This window comes from Bombina bombina, chromosome 4 (assembly GCF_027579735.1).
Source record: "Bombina bombina isolate aBomBom1 chromosome 4, aBomBom1.pri, whole genome shotgun sequence".
NCBI classification, from domain to species: domain Eukaryota; kingdom Metazoa; phylum Chordata; class Amphibia; order Anura; family Bombinatoridae; genus Bombina; species Bombina bombina.
Genome location: NC_069502.1, coordinates 106,781,855 through 106,803,334, shown reverse-complemented (window position 1 = coordinate 106,803,334; position 21,480 = coordinate 106,781,855). Strand labels below are relative to the sequence as shown.

Genomic DNA, 21,480 nt, shown 5'->3' with positions numbered 1-21,480 from the left:
TCTTTCTCTCTCTTTTTAATTTTTTTCTGAATGTTGGATGTATAAGATATTATTTCACCCCTTAGGACAGCTTTTGCAGCTTCCCAGAATATCATGGGGTGCCTACAGTAGTCCACGTTATGATCCGCATATTCTTTAAATTTTGAATTAAGCCACTTTTTAAACTTTAAATCTTTTGATAGATAAATAGGGAAGAAAAACCGAGCCTGTTTGAATCTTCTATCTGATTCCAGAATCTGAAGACTAATGGGAGCATGGTCAGAAAGGGCAATAGGTAAAATATCCGTCTTTACTTTTGAATTGAAAAGCTTATCATCCATGAGGAATAGGTCAATTCTGGAGAACGATTTGTGGGCCCTAGATAGACATGTAAAATTTCTTGCATCAGGGTTTTGCAATCTCCATATATCTTTTACTGCTAGAGTCTGTGTAATTTTTTTAATAATCTTAGTTTCCAGTTTATCCCTTTTATTTTTCAGTTGCTTGGAGCCTAACCTCATTCTGTCTAGCGGGAATTGTGGAGCCATATTAAAATCGCCTCCACAGATCAAAAACCCCTCCTGAAAGAGCAGAATCTTGGTCAGTAAAGAGTCCCAAAACATTGGGTCTATGACATTAGGTGCATAGATGTTGCACAGTGTATAAATGGTTTTTGCCACCCTGATTTTTAACAAGATATATCTTCCCTCTGGATCTACCCCCACCCCAAGAGTCTCTAACCCTTTGGATATTATTTTTTTTCCCAAGAGTATGGCAACACCTCTTTTCCTATTTAAACTTGGGGTGGCATATACCTCTTTTACCCAAGATTTCTTTAATTTCATAGCCTCTTCAAGTTTCAAGTGTGTTTCCTGAAGGAATGCAATGTCAGAATTTATCTTCCTTAATTGGTTTAAGATTGCTTTCCTTTTAATAGGGGATGTGAGGCCCCCGATATTCCAAGACACAAATTTAACACCCTCTAACCTTGCCATGCTCTTGGTTTATAAGGGGGTAGGCAAAACAAGACAGAGCAAGGAGGAGAGAGAGAGGAAAAAGAGAAAAGAAAAAAAAGAAGAAGAGAAAAAAAAAAAAAAAAAAAAAAAAAAAAGGGGGGGGGGGGGGGGGGGGGGGGAGGACGGAGGGAGGGCGGCAGGAGCCAGACCCTTGGTCCATTATTTGTTCTAAAGCGGCTATCACCCATAACCCTGTCTGCGGAAGTTCCCCCAGGGCCCCGCATAACCCCTTGATATCCCTTGTACCTTTTGTCATGTATCAGATCGTGGTTTCTAAAGTGATGACCCTAAAGCTACTACACTTCCTGTCACCTACTGGCCTGTTCCCCTAACTCTTCTGCGAATTTTTCTGCTTCTTTAGCGGATTCAAAAAAATGAACTTCCCCATTAATTGTAATCTTAAGTTTAGCCGGGTAAATTATTGTGGCACGATGTCCCCCTTTAATAAGTTTTGTGCAAATAGGCGATAATTCTTTCCTTTTCCCCGCTGTTTCTGCGGAGAAATCTTGAAATAAATAGATATTAACTGTCTCTAGTAAGATAGGCTGATTTTTCCGGTAGTACTGTAAAAGAACGTTTTTATCTTGGAAGTTCAGTAGTTTTGCTAATATTGGTCTTGGTCTATCTCTCCCCCTCCCCTCCTCTATCTGACGCCCCAGTCTATGCGCCCTCTCTACTATTATTTGGGGGTGCGAAGGAGGCAACCCTAACAGTTGAGCTAGCGTAACGGATATAAATTTCCCGAGGTCCTCAAATTGTTTCCCTTCAGGGACCCCAATTATTCTTATGTTGTTCCTCCTGGAACGGTTCTCTAAATCCTCTATTTTGGCTTGCATTTTGGATAGAGTTATATCTATAGTTTTAAGCTTGGAGCTGTGACTTATGGTGTTATCTTCCATGTCTGAAACTCTTTGTTCGACTTCTTGGAGTCGGTTCGAAAATTGTCTAATTTCGTTAGTAAGGGAGATAATATCTTGTTTGATTTCATGTTTTATAGAATCAAATCTCGGTGCAAGCGCTTCTGTTATGCGAGCTACAAGTGTTTGAGTGTCTGTGTCTTTGTTATAGGAAGGATTAGTGTGAGTGAGGTGAGTGTCCATCTGAGTTTCCATAGTGCTTTTATTTTTCCTGTCTCTGTGCTTGGCCGCCATGGCTGGTGAGGGGGTTTTAGTGTGTGTGTGAAGGAATTTATCCATCAGTCAGTAGTGTGAAGGAAGCAACACATAAGAGGGGGGGAGAATTATCCTCCCCCCAAAGTGCAACACTTAAGTGAAAAAGGAAAATTGTGAGGACATGCGTGATAGTGAGTGACTGTGAGGGAAGAGAAAAAAAAAAGGGGGAGGGGGAATAGAAAAAAAGGGGGAAAACAAGGGAAAGTGATTAGAGTGCCCTATGTTGGTGTGTAGTCTTAGAATTATTGATATCTCACTAGTGTCTGTTTACCACGCTCACGCCAAGATTGAATCCCCTGCAGGCTTTCTCCGTACTTAGGTGTGTTTTCTGCCTCTAGAAGATTAAGCATATATTTCGTTTGCTATGTATTTAACTCTAGGTGCAGACCTAGATCAGTGTTTTAATCAAAACTATATATTTTATGTAAGATAACCGAGAAATTAGCTCCTCAGTATGGACCTCGAGACAATGGGAATGCTTTACTTTCCCAGATTCACTTTCTATGTTCTACTCTTTCCTTTTACATTGTTACCCCAGATAATTTACCCGGGGGGGGGGAGGGCCAATTAGTAATGTACAATCTCTGCTAAATCATCTCTCTCCTGACTGAAAAAAGTGTCTCCAATAAATTTTAATTTATCTGCTACCCCGCCTTATGTTGTCTACTAATCCTTAGTTCACAGGAGTGCCCTGAGGTTTAATCAGTAGTCAGAAAAGTTACCGACGTTACAGCATATTCTTTTCCCTTTCTCGCTTAACTGTAGGTAATATTATACTGAATTTCCAAGAGTGTGCTTTTATCCTGTAATGCAAACCAGTTTCCTATATAGCCCAACTAAGGGTTAGTTGCTAATTATGCCCAATATACACTATCCAAAACTGACAAAAAAAAAAAAAAAAAAAAAAAAAAAAGGGAGAAGCCCCAGAACATTTTCCAGTATTGCAGTTAGTGCCTTAGTAAGCGCAAATATTAAAGGAGAAAAACACAATAGCAGTTTTTAGTAAAGTTAGTAACATATATGGATTATAACACTCATATAGCTTTCTCCATTACCAGTACTAAGCAGCAGTACATTTTTTCTTATTTTCTACAACCTTAGGATACTATGTATTTACTAATTATATGGCTATTTTTCTATAACCAAGCACTTTTCCAGGGAAACCTATTTTCACAACTACTAGGTCAGGGAAATCTAGTATCAAGCTGCAAGAGTTAAATGTAGACAACCAGTTTTAAGACCACTCTCAGCAGTTATTCAGATTACCTCTTAATCACTTAGTTTACAGATGGCAGCCTGTTACTTTCATTTAAACTTATTTCATTTAGAAGTGTTATTGCTTTTCAACAATTTGTGAGCTATCCTCCTCAACTAACTTCTTTATCCAGGGAAGTTAAGTACACATTTTTACCCTTCAAGTAATTTACTCTTCCAAGAATAATATTTTACTCTTGTAAAGTTTGGTAACCTGTCACAATGGGTTGTGTCTTTTTATCAGAAGATAGTGTGAGACTGCAAGCTTTCCCCTAAATTACATTTGTCTCTTGTTTTACATATGTGCCCTAATACCATACAGAAAAAATAGAGAAAAACATTTAAACAGTAATTTTCCTATAGGTGTTACCAAAACTTAAATTATAGTCACATTATGCCGTGAACAAGTGATTTACTGATATTTCCAGCACTGTATGTTTAAGAAAAAAAAAAAAAAAAAAAAAAAAAAACTTGTGTCTCCCAAGACATAAATAGGACAACTTATTTTATATATACTTAAACCCCTAAATTCATCCCCTCCACCTTGCTAAGGAGAGATAATATGTACCCCCCCCCTCTTTCTTATGGATTCATCAGGTTTTTAATAAGGCGTCTATTTCTTGCATAGCCTTATTCATTGCTGAGATAGTGTAACCTTTTTCCCATCAAAAAGAAAAACAAATTAAAAGGAAGGGGAAAAAAAGTCCATGGGAGAAGATACAATGTTACAAAGTCATATGCAGTTAAAGTTTGACAGTTTTATATCCGTTTAGGCTTTTAAATTGAGAGGTTTATATATTTTCCCCTTTTGTTTTTCTCTGCATCTTGTTTGGCTTTTCACCTCCTTATTCCTTATTCTCCTTTTTTTTTTTCTGCAATAGGGCAGTACTCTTTACAGGTTTCCCCAACCAGTTAAATTATGTCCCGGCTACCTTATTTTAAGCCCTGCTGTGGTTTAGAGATCTTCCCCTCTTCTGGAGCTTAAGAAACGGACTAACCCCAGTGGAGTTCGCCACGGTACTCACCCCCTCACCTGCGGCAGCTCCGTAGCTCAACCAGTCTCCTCACTTAGCCTGCAGTCGGCCGGTCTCCTCTCTCGCAGCACCGGTGGGAGAGGAGAACACCGGCCAGCACTCTACCGCAGACAACCTTGCAGCAGCTGCAAGTCAGACAGACTCCTCCAGCCTCTCAATCAGGCCCAGGGCTTACCTCCTCCCGCGCAGCACCGGTGGGGGAGGAGGGAAGCGGAGCCGCGTCCACACACAGGTCCGTCAGGCGACACAGAGAAAAGGTCAGAGGTCCTTCCAGAACACGTTGGTATGTGTGCTGCTCTTCTTGCCGTTTTACAGGTGAGGGGGCGGTTAACAGCAGGTGTTGATTTTGCAAGGGAGAAAAAAGAGAAAAAGGTAGACTTTTTGGGCTTAGTTCAGCAGTTTTTTAGGCTAAGGCAAATCCCCTCTCTGTCCACGGGAGGGGAGGGGAAAAAATAAAAAAGAGAAAGAGAAGGCAGTCTTTTAAACCAATATATCTGCTTGGTTGATTTTAGCTGAAAGTCTTCCCAGAGTAGGGGATATTTATCACAGTGGGATGCTGTTCCACTGTATCTGGTCCGGTAGCGATGAGTCTTGCTATCCGTTAGCTACCCCAATATTCAGGGCTTTGGCGCGAAGGTATCCACCAGCAGCTTCAAGGACTGGAGTGTACCTGCTTAGCCACCTGTGCTAAGCTCCTCCTCCGGAACCACTAGAGCATGGGCCCTAACGCTGCTTTTTAACGCCCGCTGGTATTACGAGTTTGGCAGGTACAGGTGTACCGCTCACTTTTTTTCCGCGACTTTTACATACCGCAAATCCCCTTACGTCAATTGCGTATCCTATCTTTTTAATGGGATTTTCCTAACGCTGGTATAACAAGTCTTGGAGAAAGTGAGCGGTACAGCCTCTACCTCAAAGACTCCTACCGCATATAAAAGTCAGTAGTTAAGAGTTTTATGGGCTAACGCCGGAACATAAAGCTCTTAACTAAAGTGCTACAAAGTACACTAACACCCATAAACTACCTATGAACCCCTAAACCGAGGCCCCCCCACATCGCAAACACTATAATAAAATTATTTAAATCCTAATCTGCCGACTGGTCATCGCCGCCACTGTAATAAATGTATTAACCCCTAAACCGCCGCACTCCCGCCACGCAAACACTATAATAAATTTTATTAACCCCTAATCTGCTGTCCCTAACATCGCCGCCTATTACCTACAATTATTAACCCCTAATCTCCCGCCCCCAACGTCGCCGCTACTATAATAAAGTTATTAACCCCTAAACCTAAGTCTAATCCTAACACCCCTTTAAATTAAATATAATTTAAATAAATCTAAATAAAATTACTATAATTAAATAAATTAATCCTATTTAAAACTAAATACTTACCTGTTAGGAATTGTTAGCATGACTAGCGCCATCTTGTTCTTCGCCGCCATTTTGTCTTAAGCATCCATCTTGTCTAATGAATCTTTTATTATAGTGGTTTATTATGTAGTGAGAAATATGCTGATGTTAGGGAGACTTGCATAGATAGAATAGCCCTGAGAATGACCATGACAATGTGCTTGGATGCATTGTTATCTCTACAAGATGTTATTTACTCTGCTTTCCCTCTGTGAATCTGAACCTAAATTTAGTTGGTTTTATTTTTGTAATAGGTGTTGGTTATATATGATAAAGGGTTAAAAGGGATTCCTGCAGTAAAGAAAGAAGCAGGGTTAGGTTTGAGTCCTATCGGCAGTTGTGTTAATCCCTCTAGACAGGTTAAAGTCCTGTGCTAGTTTTAGACAGATATTGTAGTTCTGTCTCATTGAAGCACGCAAGATAAAAGTTAGCATGCAATTTTACGGAAGGTTTTAAGTTAAGTTCCCCGGGCAAATTGGCATCGCTGTGTTGAAGTTGTCCCTATACATTCCTATAGTAGATTTTTGATACCTATCACTGGAAATTGGATACTAATTTGTTTGCTTGCTTGCTTTTTATTGCTATATAATTGCTGTGCTGTGTTGTGCTTAAAACAATATTAAGTGACTGTGCATTTTATTACTGCTGCTCTTATTGTGTTGTTAAAGAAAAGTGGGGTCTGCTCATAGCCAAATATTGTTAATAATGCACAGAGAAGAGGAAAATGTTATTGCATTTTTAATGTCTACAAAAGGGTTAACAGTTTCTGTTAAAAAAACAGAAAAATTTCAGGCAGAGAGATACCCACTCTAGAAAGGGAGGGGGGATCATAAAAAAATCTGTCAGTGAGCAGCTGTGTAGAGTCAGCGAAGAGAAATATAAAAAAAAAACTGTTTCAGAAGCTCCGTTGTATGTGTGTGTGCAGTAATGAAAAGGAGATTTACGTGTAACAGATTTACTCTAAACCAAAGGAGAATGTATTATTTGAAATGTGTTTTTCTCAATCTGTGAAGAAATGGCCATTCTTTACAAATTCAGACATGTTCAAATACATTTTAAATTTGGAGGAAAATTAATAAATATATGTTTTCCTGAGAAGGAAAGAAAAAAAAAAAAAGGGGGGGAGTGAATTGCTGGTATGCGAGATGATCTGAGCTTTGTGTGTGTGTGTATCACTGTAAAAATGACGTTGTAATGAGGTATTTTGAAGTCTTATTGTTACAACTTTAAAGTCATAAGCATGTTTTAAGTATGTGTGTTGTTAATAAGCAGTTTTAGTTTTAAGTGATATTTGTTGTAGGCAAATATAAAAAAACTGTCCACCTGATGCAGCATATAAATATATTGTTTTTGCAAGGAAGCAAGGAAACTAATTAAAGGATTTGTGAATGTGCAGATGATTGAGTGACTTGTGGTCATGTTCTGATAAATAAAAAAATAAAAAAGATTAATAGGTTGATTCAAGTATGTTGTATTTGCAAGGAGTTAGTAGAAAAGATAAAATAAGGTTATAGGCTGTATATTATTAAATTTATCTAAAAGTATTTTGGGTTCGTTTCTGTTGCAAGTAAATTAATTCAGTAGAAGTTTTTTTAATATACATGGGTGTTACATGATCAATGGTTAGTCCTTAAAGGGACAGTGTACTGTAAAATTGTTTTTTATATTAATGTATTTGTAATGACTTGTGATACAAGCTGAATAGTTTAAAATATAGGGGAGGAATTGCATTTGTGAGTTTGTTTGTGTAGATTAAGTAGCTAGTTTTGTGCTTTCAAGACACAGTTATTGCACTGGGTTGAATTTCAGGTAATAAGTATATTTTATTGTGTTACATTTGTCTGTAAAATTAAAGCTTAGGGCTTAGACAGAGCAATGGAAAATTGTCATTTTATTATTTAAAGGACCAGTTCACTCATGTGAAAGGAGTTCATGAGCAGCAATAACACTGTATTAGTAGTTTGCAAAATATATTTTTTGAGACCTTTCTTTGTATGATTCTTTTTAAATTTGCTGTTTAGATAGCAGACATTTACGCAGTGTAACTTAATTCCCTTTGTAATGCAAACTAAACTGATAAATTGCCTGCAGTCTGTGTGCTAGCCGTGTAAAAAAAAAAAAAAAGGGGAAAAGAAGAAGAGAACATATTTAAAGGGATACAGGCAAACTGATATAAAATCTGAGATTTTAAGGAAATATTTACAGAGAAGACAATGAGGTTTACTGTAAGCCTAACACTATTATATTTAACTGTGTCAGCAGTTTCAATTTAAGATAATTTTAAATTTGGGTAAAATGTCCCTTTAACTAGCCTGCATCCCACTGTGAGTGTGTTTTTATGCTGGTTAGGCTTGCTTAAGCAATTTAATGAACATCAGTATACATTTTTATTATAAGTAAGGCCAATGGATGATTGGGAACAATTTAAAGGGGAAATTATTATTATTATTATTTTTTGTAGAAAGCTTATTTTTTTTGTTATATACATTTGTTACATTTGGTTAGAGAGCTGCAGAATGGTGAATATCAAATTATAATCAAAGTTAAATCAAATAATTGTGTTATTAAAATTTTGGTTATGTAAAAGTATAGACTGGATTCTAGCAGCTTTCACAAATTATTTGTGCCACACCTGATTTATTTAAAGGGACAGTCTACCATATAATTGTTATTGTTTTAAAGATAGATTATACCTTTATTACCCATTCCCCAGTGTTGCATAACCAACACAGTTATATTAATATACTTTTTGCCTCTGTAGTTGCCTTGTGTCTAGGGGCCTTCTTCCAGCCCCCTGGTCACATGACTGTGACTGTTTATTATTTATTGTCTTAAATTTAGCATTGTTTTGTGCTAAATCTTAAATAACCCCTTGTGCCTGAACACAGTGTTATCTATATGGCCAACATGTTTTTTGTCTCTTTGTGTTGAAAAGAGATTTAAAAAGCCTGTGATAAGAGGCAGCCCTCAAAGGCTTAGAAATTAGCATATGAGCCTACCTATGTTTAGTTTAAACTACGAATACCAAGAAAAAAAAAAAAAAGCAAATTTGATGATAAAAGTAAATTGGAAAGTTGATTAAAATTAAAAGTCCTATCTGAATAATGAAAGTTTAATTTATACTAGAATGTCCCTTTAACAGTGGATTTGTATGGTGCATGCAAGCAGGAGCTATATAGAACAGTGGCTGTATCATTATCTAATCATTCCCAAAATTGGATACTTAGGTGTTTGTGTGTTCTTTTGTAAATTATGGTTAGGGATTTTATTGGTAAATATGCAACTGGAGTTTATTGAGCATCTGCAGTGATTGCATTATTAGTATGATCTTATATTATTGTGCATAGTAGAATTTGCAGAACCAGGGTATAGATGGTTCTTATAGGATTTTAATTATTTTGTAGTGTTTTGCGAGTGCTGTGTTTCAGTGAATGTCAGTATATGTGTTGAATTTCAGGTTAATTGTGGTTGTTTAAAGTTTGTGTTGGCTGTTAATGTTTTGTTGTGTGGAATGGACAAGTGGTTTTAAATATTTTCTAAGAGATTGTTATGTTTTTCTCTTTTGTGACTGCGTGTGGATGCGTGCTGTATGAATGGCATATTGCATAGTGAGGTGTATTTGATTTTGCTTGCTATTGAGAATTGTATTCTGCATGCATGAGTGGAGTGCATGATTTGTCTTTTAGTTTTGTGTTATATTGTGTTTGCGTGCCACATGGGATGTTTCACACAAACAAGAGGGAAGTATTTATGAGTATCTTTATGTGATGGGGGTGATTGTTTTTAGGTAAGAAGGTGAACCTAAAATGTTTTGAATCTCTTCTGAGTTCACCTACTTCTCTCTTGCTCTATGTCTCTTTTGACCTCTTGATCTTACAAGATTATTGCCTAAACCACCAGTTGTGCCCTAAATTTCCCTGTCTTATCCCTATGCAGGATGCACTATGTCCCTAGGATCGTCTAGAACTTTCCTTCATTGGGAAAATGGCCACGGACAGACCATGGACCATCATCTACCTTGATGGCCACCCCGGTCGTAGCCTGTATACCCATACCCCACTCCTTTTCCCCTCCCTAGTGGTTTCTATCTCTTCATTGTCTTTCTGTGTTTTATTTTGCTCTCATATTTTAGAGACCTAAAATGTTTTATTTTTCTATTTTGTTCTTAACACAATATTTGTATTTGCAGGATGAGATCATACAGTTGTATCCAGAGATTAAAGATACTAACTGAATTATTTTTGAGTTTCCATATTTAGGTAAAATCTGTACAGATAAAATTCCATAAGTGCACTCTTCCAAAGATTGAAGATTGAATGCAAGTAAACCTTTTACAGAGAAAATAATGAAGATAAAATACCTTTTGTCAAGCTTGTTTTAACCACCATACTGCAGTAAAAGTTGCTGACCTATCTTTGGATCCATTCTTTGCTTTGCATGCTGGTACCAGCCCCAGAACTGGACTCTGGGTAATCCATGACTGTTTCCTCTGATGTGTGTCGTCAGAACATAAAGACTATCCTTCTCTGGACTGTGCCTTGCCGGTTGATACTGAGGACCTGTTATGCTGTTACAGGGTCAACCACTTAAATTAGGGGAGTATTGTTTTAACTAATTTACTTATATTTCTTGTTTTGTATGCTATTGTATTGGTGTTATTTTCTGTTGATCATATTAGTTATAAGAAGTCATATAGTTTTATCTGCAGAAAAGTGTAACCCTTTTATATAAGTGTAAGTCTAAACCTTGCAGTATTGTAACCTATTGAATGGCCCACTGAGCATAAAAGAATATGTTTGCACCTGTATAGTTTAAAGCTGCAATATATCAGAATATTGTAGACCCTGCACCCTCCCTATAGAACATAATGAGGACATGTCTCAGCTAGAAGTTTATATTAATTATACAGAGAAATATTTATTTAGGGAGCAGCATAATTATAGTTTATGAAAGCAAATGTATTTTTTTCCCTTTTATTAATTACTATGACATCTGCCATTTGAATTTGGTAATTCCAGATGTTTGTCAAGGAAAGGATTTATCTTACCATAAAGATGTGTTTACCTTTAAGAGATTTTTTAGTTTTAAATAATGTTATGATTGTATTCTTTCTTCATACAGGAGTGTGAGAGAATTTAGGTTGCATAAAATAAGTAGTAAACTAGTAGTGTTTATATCAGATGAGATTGTTGACTATTAGGATCATAGTTGGAGAATTATAAACATTATAGATAGTAGCTGTGCAGAATAAAGCAACACTAGGTTCTTTTATTTTTAGTAGTTCAAAGTAACCGTGTAAAGAAATTCATTTGAGAGACAATATTTTTATTGACTGTTTTATTTTTCATTTTTGCTACAGGGCAGGGCATATTTTGCTCTATAGTATTCTCACATAGAGTCATGTTACAGTAGTATTAAGCTTATACTGTTGTTAAAGGCTTTACTAATTGTCTGCGTCTGTTTATTTTTGTGTTATTCTGTTAGAATAAAAGGGTGGTATGTTAGGAATTGTTAGCATGACTAGCGCCATCTTGGTCTTCGCCGCCATTTTGTCTTAGGCATCCATCTTGTCTAATGAATCTTTTATTCTAGTGGTTTATTATGTAGTGAGAAATATGCTGATGTTAGGGAGACTTGCATAGATAGAATAGCCCTGAGAATGACCCTGACGATGTGCTTGGATGCATTGTTATCTCTACAAGATGTCAAATGGCTGTAATTTGTGCTGGGCTAGGAGGCCCAGTTACTGTTATCTGAAGTTTGGTATTTCTGTAGAAATTACTCCCTAACACTCCTTTTCTTCCAATTATATTTTCTATGAGTTTCTTTGTTCTTATAGAAATACTATGTAAGATGATGTAATTATGAATACGTCACTTGTTAAACCTATATGCTGTAACTCTTGGCTATAAAAGTGCCTTACAACTTGCAATAAACAGAATAGTTTTTGGAATCATAGCTGCGTGGTCTAAAATCTATTCTCCTGGATACCCTGAACAGATAAGTACTAATTTCCAGCTGGTATGGTGTGCCCGATGCCCAGTTCTGAACTGACACCCCCCTCCTGAAAACAACACCTAACATTACCTATAAAATAAACCCTAATATAGCTACAATATAACTATTAGTTACATTGTAGCTATTTTAGGATTTATATTTATTTTACAGCCAACTTTGTATTTATTTTAACTAGGTACAATAGCTATTAAATAGTTAATAACTATTTAATAGCTACCTAGTTAAAATAATTACAAAATTACCTGTAAAATAAATCCTAACCTAAGTTACAAATACACCTAACACTACACTATCAATAAATTAATTAAATAAATTAACTACAATTATCTAAAATAAAATACAATTAAATAAACTAAACTATATTACAAAAAACAAACACTAAATTACAAAAAATAAAAAAATATTACAAGAAGTTTAATCTAATTACACCTAATCTAAGCCCCCTAATAAAATAAAAAAGCCCCCCAAAATAATAAAATTCCCTATCCTAAACTAAATTACAAAGTAATCAGCTCTTTTACCAGCCCTTAAAAGGGCTTTTTGCGGGGCATTGCCCCAAAGTATTCAGCTCTTTTACCTGTAAAAAAAAGAAATACAATACCCCCCCAACATTACAACCCACCACCCACACACCCCTACTCTAAAACCCACCCTATCCCCCCTTAAAAAAACCTAACACTACCCCATTGAAGATCACCCTACCTTGAGCCGTGTTCACCCAGCCGGGCACCGATGGGGCAGAAGAGGACATCCGGAAACGGCAGACATCTTCATCCAGGCGGCATCTTCTATCTTCATCCTTCCGGAGCGGAGTGGAGCCATCTTCTATCCAGCCGACGCAGAGCCATCCTCTTCAATTGAAGTCCTAATGCAGAATGAAGGTTTCTTTAAATGACATCATCCAAGATGGCGTCCCTCGAATTCCGATTGGCTGATAGGATTCTATCAGCCAATCAGAATTAAGGTAGGGAAAATCCAATTGGTTGATTTAATCAGCCAATCGGATTGAACTTCAATCCGATTGGCTGATTAAATCAACCAATCAGATTTTTTAAGGAGGGATCGGGTGGGTTTTAGAGTAGGGGTGTGTGGGTGGTGGGTTGTAATGTTGGGGGGGGTATTGTATTTCTTTTTTTTATAGGTAAAAGAGCTGATTACTTTGGGGCAATGCCCCGCAAAAAGCCCTTTTAAGGGCTGGTAAAAGAGCTGATTACTTTGTAATTTAGTTTAGGATAGGGAATTTTATTATTTTGGGGGGCTTTTTTATTTTATTAGGGGGCTTGGATTAGGTGTAATTAGATTAAACTTCTTGTAATATTTTTTTATTTTTTGTAATTTAGTGGGTTTTTTTTGTAATATAGTTAAGTTTATTTAATTGTATTTTATTTTAGATAATTGTAGTTAATTTATTTAATTAATTTATTGATAGTGTAGTGTTAGGTGTATTTGTAACTTAGGTTAGGATTTATTTTACAGGTAATTTTGTAATTATTTTATCTAGGTAGCTATTAAATAGTTATTAACTATTTAATAGCTATTGTACCTAGTTAAAATAAATACAAAGTTGGCTGTAAAATAAATATAAATCCTAAAATAGCTACAATGTAACTATTAGTTATATTGTAGCTATATTAGGGTTTATTTTATAGGTAAATATTTAGTTTTAAATAGGATTAATGTATTTAATTATAGTAATTTTATTTAGATTTATTAAAAATAGATATGTTAGGGGGTGTTAGGGTTAGACTTAGGTTTAGGGGTTAATACATTTAATATAGTAGCGGCGAAAATGGGGGCGCAGATTAGGGGTTAATAATTGTAGGTAGGTGGCAGCGACGTTGGGGGCGGCAGATTAGGGGTTAATAAATATAATATAGGTGTCGGCAATGTTAGGGGCAGCAGATTAGGGGTTCATAGGGATAATGTAGGTGGCGGCGGTGTCCGGAGCGGAAGATTAGGGGTTAATAGTATAGTGCAGGTGGTGACGATGTTGGGGGCAGCAGATTAGAGGTTAATAAGTGTAAGGTTAGGGGTGTTTAGACTCGGGGTTCATGTTAGGGTGTTAGGTGTAGACTTAGAAAGTGTTTCCCCATAGGAAACAATAGATCTGCGTTAAGAGCTGAAGGCTGCTTTTTTGCAGGTGTTAGGTTTTTTTTTCAGCCAGCTCAGCCCCATTGTTTCCTATGGGGAGATCGTGCACAAGCACGTTTTTCCAGCTTACCACTATAGTAAGCAACGCTGGTATTACAGGTAGAAGTGGCGCTAAATTTGCTCAACGCTCACTTTTCTGAGGCTAACGCAGCCATTCAGAAAACTTGTAATACCAGCGTTGTTTAAAGTGAGTGCTGGAAAAAAAAGGAGCGTTTACCGACAAAACTTGTAATCTAGCCGTTAGTGATTTTGTTAAGAGTTTTTTGTGTGACCACAGAGTTCATTCCACTTAGATAAAGCTAATAATAATCCTGTCTCTCTGTTACACTCAGCGGGGTTTTAAGGTCACCGTTTTTACAGTGTACGTCCGATCGCTAGTTTCGATCTCCGTTTGCCTGATATTGGTGATCACGTGGATCCTCCTACCCAATTACCACATTGAACAAGTGCGCGCACTATTTGAAAGTCGACAACTGATGCTTCAATTGTTTTGAAACTCCTACCGCTGTGTCAGTCACCCTCCTCTTTTTTTTACGGAGTATTTCTTTAACTGATATCGCGGTTTAGGGAGTCTGTATAGTCGCCAATCCTGGGCCTCGATTATATAGCTGAAAGCCTTCGTCAAGATGGCCATTTTTCAGCTCCTCCTTCTATTTAAAGGGTGTTCTTTTAACCCTTTTTATGCCAGACAATATTCTGAAAGTGGTAATTGATAACTGCTGTTTCTCCTTGTTGATGTTATTTTCTGTATTAATTCATGCTTTGTTAGACGGTTGCAAAACAGCTTATCACAAGTGTAATAATAGAAGGAGGAGCTGATTTTTTTTAACTCTTTACGAAACCGCTCAGTTTGGATGTACTATAATTTTTTGGTACTCAAGATACTTTCTTGTATGATCCTTATCTGTAACGTTACCATATAAAGTTACCGTATATGGGTTTGGAGTCACTGTATCATGCTTAAGCATTTTATGTTATGATGTACTATATATGAATTTTGAATTTTAACATTTAGGACACCGGTGTCTATATATTTGTAGTTTTTTTTAAATTAACTATTTTTATGTCAATTATTTTTATGCCAGTAATAAATATCTATTTATAAAATTAGAAGCATTGCTTATTATTATTATCATTATTATCGATTTTGCTACTATCATTATTATTGATTTCACTTATACAACAGACTGCCGTAGGCGCTACCTCCAACTACCTGTTTTGTTTATTGAATTTGGAGCCAAATCCGACAGCTCAGACAGTGAAGACGCTGGTAAAACGCTGCGGAGACTCTACACAATTGCAGCAAGGAGGAACACAGCGAGTAGTCTGTCAGAGTGCAGCTGACTTGGTGTGAATTCCAGCTAGCCAATTCAGAGGTCCAGTAAGGATTAGATCATATTGGAACATTTGTCTACTCTGACTGGTCAGTAACAATTATCACATCTTTGCCTTTTCTAAGTGACCCTAACCACTTGGACTGCTTGGGATTACAATATATTAATTCATTTTTTAGGTATCCTTTGTTGAAAAAAAACAATCTATGTCCAGCCACCCAATCAGCAGCTACTGAGCCTATTAAGATATGATTTTCAACAAAGGATATAAACCGAATAAAGCAATTATTAAAGCAACTGTTGTTCCGATGTAGACAAGTTAACGCTGGCATGAAAGGGTTAACTGTCCATAATTGGTTTCAGTACAGAAGAAACTCTTGGTTGCAATATGGATTTATGGACACTTCAACTTAACACTATGGGCTCCATTTAAAGGGATAGTAAACCCCAAAATGTTCTTTTATGGTTCAGATAGAACATACAATTTTAAATAGCTTTCCAATGTACTTATATTATCAAATTTTCTTCATTCTCTTGTTATCCATTGCTGAAGGGACAGCACTGCACTACTGGCAGCTAGCTGAACACATCTAGTTAGCCAATCACAAGAGACAAATGTGTGCAGACACCAATTAGCAGCAGCTCCCACTAGTGTATGATATGTGCGTATTCATTTTTAACAAGAGATACAAAGAGAACGAAGCACATTTGAAAATAGAAGTGAATTTTAAAAAGTGTCTTAAAATGACATGCTCTATCTGAATCATGCAAGTTTAATTTTGACTTTCCTATCCCTTTAAGAATCTGTAAATTCCGCTTTGGAACACCTTTAGCTATAGGCTCGCTCATCAGACTGCTGCTTCTTAAAGGGCCACTTAATATAGAAGAATAGCATTATCAGTAAGCGCCTAATAAAATATAATGCAAAGGCATTTAGTTTGCTTTTCAAATGAGTAGTAGATTTCTTTCTAACAATTTTTAAAGTTAGTTCTCTTTTCCCTCCCACTGCATCATGTGACAGGTATCACCAATCACCAAATGCATGTATGTATATTCTGTGTATCTTGCACATGCTCAGTAGGAGCTGGTTCCTCAGAAAGTGTGCAAATAAAAAGAATGTACCCATTTTGATTATAGAAGTGAACTGGAAAGTTGTTAAATATTGTGCGCTGTATCTGAATCTTGAAAGATTATTTTTTACTTTAATGTCCCTTTAACCTGCTATGCCAACTCTAAAGTGGCATTCGGCAATTCCCCAGGCTTCTCAGCAGCTTGTGCAATGATAAATGCAGGCAGCGTATTGCTTCCCGCCAGCTGAGATGCTGGACAGACAGGGGCAAGATGTCCGTCCTTGTCGTCATGCGATTAGTAAATGTAGCCTAATAACTTTATATCATAATAAATAATTGTTTTGCTCTAATCTGGATTTATTAAATATATAAAACAAACTTAAAGGTAACATAAAATATTTTCTTACTTTGTATTTCTGAGTATTTCATCATAATCAGAAAACCCCAGCGCAGAGTCGTGGATGTTGTCTCCATTCCAGCAGCAAATAAATCACTCACAAGATGCACTAGATTTTCATTGCTGAAATATTTTCCATGAAGCTTTTCTTCCTAAATTTTATGTATAATACAAATGAAAATGAAACAAATAGGCAACACATATTTAAAATATATTTCAGTTAAACAAAACTATCTGCAAATCATTTGAATCCCATAAATGTAATCTGCAAGGGTTAGCTTACAAGTGAAATTGAATCTATAGTGTAGGGAGCATTATCTTTTGTGCAACCTTGTGCAAAGAATAACACACCATCTGGTATTATAAATGGATGATTAAATATTTAAAGGGACAGTCTAGTCAAAATTAAACTGTCATGATTCAGATAGGGTATGTCATTTTAAATAACTTTCCAATTTACTTTTATCAACAAATTTGCTTTGTTCTCTTGGTATTCTTTGTTGAAAGCTAAACTTAGACTCATATGCAAATGTCTAAGCCCTTCAAGATTGCCCCTTATCTCAGTGCATTTTGACAGTGTTTACCAGCTAGGCAGGGCTTATTCATGTGTGCCAAATTCTGGAGTAAACTTCCCCTTTAACCAAATCTTTTTAGAACACCTTATAATTTTAATTGATAATGCAGCAAATTATATTAGTGAGTTTATTGCACTCGTATCACAAGTATACCACCGAACTACATGAAAAACCCAACTACTTGCCCACTAAGCACACACTCTTGGTAGAAAATAACTTTGGACTTAAAATTATGAGCACAAAAATAGAAGTTCTGTTGATGGTGCTCGGGTGATATTAATGCACAATAGCGCTAATATTTTTGTCTTCCACTTTAAACTAGGCCTAAATAGGTTCCAAGAACTAAAATGCAAAGTAAAAATAGACACTGTGCACCCGCATTTCAAATAAAAACTAAATATAATACACTTGATGATGTTATGATATACACATAACATCACCATGTGCTGCTTACTTATTCTCCTTTTGAGTTGAACAAATAAATCCAAACTATTGCATCTCAATAAAATCTTGTAATGAGAAATGAGATAGAAACATAAATTGTTCAGGGTACATAATACTGATTCATCATTCTTCAAATGTAAAGTATATAGCAAAGCATGTGAAGGAGCAAACAAATTGGAGAAAGGATTACAAGATAAACCCCATCAGGTTTCCAAGTAAATAACTAAATAAATAAATCAACTTTGGAGCATAAAATGTATGAAAGGGAAATGCTAAATACATCATTTTATTTTGTATAACCAAAAGAATCAATCAATGGGACAAACATTGCAACAAAATAATTTAGTTGATTCTAGATTATATCAGGTAGAAACAAAATAATATCAACGTAAATAAAACTCAAAGGTCAAGATGGAATAAGAATACATCAAAGGATTCTGAGGGAATGTAACACTTTAAAATGGGTTTAAATTTAAATCTCAACTAATATATTCAGTGAGTATAAGCAGTACCTGTCAATCAATGAGCATTAACAGGAAGTGTCAACCAGACAATAAGCATTATTAAGAAGTGCCTATTAGATAATAAGCACTAGTAAGAAGTGCATAACTCAAAGCATTATTGGTTTTCTTCATGTTAAAAAATGAATGTGTAGAGATGCTGCTAATTCATAAAAATAACAGATATAGACCAGTAAATATGAGTGACAGCCAGAATGATTTTATCAGAAATAAGTCATGCCAGATTCATCTACTTAGTTTATATGAAAAAAGTAAGTAGGAACATAAAAATTGCCATGCTTGAATCATAAATAATATTGGATACAATTAATAATTGGGGTTCCTCAATTAAATATTTAAAAATATACTTGATTAAACTGGTTAAAAAAGGATTTAGGGGTCCTTGTAGATAGTTATCTAGTAAGTACTTCTCAATATCACTCCGTAGATTCAAGTGGACCACTGGTGGTTCACAAGAAGGTGTTGGTGGTCTGTGACACCATCAAGCAGGAATCAATCTCCCCTGCTGGTGTCACCCCCATTGCGGCACAACTCCATACAGTGCCTGGCTGGACATCAGTGAAAACAAACGGAGGTGGAGTTAAATTACACTCTTCCTACGCACATTGTGTAGTACTGCACAAATTGCATAGCTAGATTGTATTTTTAACTCCTCCCGCCTGGCGGGCTGCTCAGAGGAAGATGCTTCCATTCTCAAGCCAGCAGAGGTTGGTATAGTCTTGGCTTGAAATAGTGGAATTAAAGTAAAGTAAATAAAAAAGAAAATCTTAAAAACAAAAATTCTCTCTTATATTCAATTTATTTTCATCCTTTCAGCTGTCTCTTTGTAGTAGTTTTCTCAATTTCTTCAGATGGAATTACATCACTGTTTGTCTTCCTCCCCTCCATCGTTTTTTATTAAATATTTTTCATTCTAATAATTTTCCCTCGCACAAATCCATTCCACCTGAATTCCAGTAATTGCCATCCAGCAGATCAGCCATATACTGCCAGTATTATAGTAATTGCCATTAACATCAGTCATGGTTAGTTCACATCCATATTGAGAACTTTCTGATATAAACTTAATTTATGACTCCAATGTCTTTCCATGATCATAAGTAGTTTTGAATAATTCCTAACTGAGGAGGTAACTTGGAAGTTTTCTGATCCTTTTAAACATAATTATTTTTTGCCCACTTTCTGCCTTTATGCTTCCAGCTCAAAAGTTGGCACTCACCATTCATCTGTCATTTGGAAGTATTCTCTCAGTTCTTCTTAGCTATGGTTATACTAGGTGTGTGTATGTGTGTGTGTGTATATATATATATATATATATATATATATATATATTTTTTTTTTTTTATATATACATACACACATACAGTTGTGCTCATAAGTTTACATACAATGGCAGAATTTATGATTTCTTGGCCATTTTTCAGAGAATATGAATGATAACACAAAAAAACTTTTCTTTCACTCATGGTTAGTGTTTGTCTGAAGCCATTTATTATCAATCAACTGTGTTTACTCTTTTTAAATCATATTGACAACAGAAACTACCCAAATGACCCTGATCAAAAGTTTACATACCCTGGTGATTTGGGCCTAATAACATGCACACAAGTTGACACAAAGGGGTTTTAATGGCTATTAAAGGTAACCATCCTCACCTGTGATCTGTTTTCTTGTAATTAGTGTGTGTGTATAAAAGGTCAATGAGTTTCTGGACTCCTGACAGACCCTTGCATCTTTCATCCAGTGCTGCAATGACGATTCTGGATTCTGAGTCATGGGGAAAGCAAAAGAATTGTCAAAGGATCTGCAGGAAAAGGTAGTTGAACTGTATAAAACAGGAAAGGGATATAAAAAGATATCCAAGGAATTGAGAATGCAAATTAGCAGGACTTTGAATATGTGCCAGTTTGTTTGTTTTTTGACCCCAGAGAAAAGCAGAACTGAAAATGTAGGCTTTGGTAGCATCTGTTGGGTGGGTGAAGAAGGCATTCACAACTTAAAAAAGCCTTGTGGAGGGGAGAACAGAAGATAAAGAATTCTCCCACACTGTGCCCTGTGCACTGGACATTATTCAGAAATGTGTTATTTTTTGTTTCATAGCCATAAATTCATATATGGTGCTTAACACTTTTAAAATAGGCTATCAATGGTCTGGAGCATTTATGAGTGTATCAAAAACTGCTCAGAAAAAGAGTTATACAGATTAATTAAGAATAAACTGTTCTATAAAGTCAAAGGTAAAATCCCAATCTGATTTTAAAAAATCCCGATGGCTGACTTAAGTCATTTAATGCAAACTTACTTGGAGTAGCACAAATAACTGGGAAAAAAACAAACCATAAAATAATTCCCATCACAAATCATGCTACATAGATTTTCACTAAATGTTAGTCTCAATCTTGAAGGATGGGACCCTGAGAAATTTGTTTAGGATCTTGAGATCCAAGATTGGTCTGAAAGTTCCCTCTTTTTTGGGAACTATAAACAGATTTGAATAGAATCCTTGCCCCTGTTCCTCCCTTGGAACTGGGTGGATCACTCCCATAACAAGAAGGTCTTGAACACAACGTAAGAATGCCTCTCTCTTTATCAGGTTTGCAGATAATTGTGAGAGATGAAATCTCCCCTTTGGAGATGAGGCTTTGAAATCCAGAAGATATCCCTGGGAAACAATCTCCAGAGCCCAGGGTTCCTGGACATCTCTTGCCCAAGCCTGGGCGAAGAGAGAAAGTCTGCCCCCAACTAGATCCGGTCCCGGATCGGGGGCTACTCCTTCATGCTGTCTTAGAGGCAGCAGCAGGTTTTTTGGCCTGCTTTCCCTTGTTCCAAGCCTGGTTAGGTCTTCAGACTGGCTTGGACTGGGCAAAATTTCCTTCTTGTTTTGCAGAAGAGGAAGTTGAAGCTGCGCCACTCTTGAAGTTTCGAAAGGAACAAAAATTAGTCTGTTTGGTCCTTAATTTGTTGGACCTATCCTGGGGAAGGGCGTGGCCTTTTCCTCCAGTAATATCAGAAATGGTCTCCTTCAGTCCAGGCCCAAATAGGGTCTGCCCTTTGAAGGGGATGTTGAGAAGCTTAGACTTTGAAGTAACGTCAGCTGA

At 36.4% G+C, this 21,480-nt stretch overlaps 1 protein-coding gene across 3 annotated transcripts in view; it reads right to left on the bottom strand.

Annotated features, from left to right (window-relative positions):
• LOC128655959 (cytochrome P450 2K6-like) overlaps nt 1-21,480 on the bottom strand; it is a 393,574-nt gene that overhangs the window by 60,488 nt on the left and 311,606 nt on the right. For all 3 annotated transcript variants that reach the window (XM_053709567.1, XM_053709570.1, XM_053709568.1), the window contains one exon: nt 16,853-16,994. In XM_053709567.1, the coding sequence (XP_053565542.1) occupies nt 16,853-16,994 (142 nt within the window). The remainder of the gene's footprint in view (nt 1-16,852; nt 16,995-21,480) is intronic.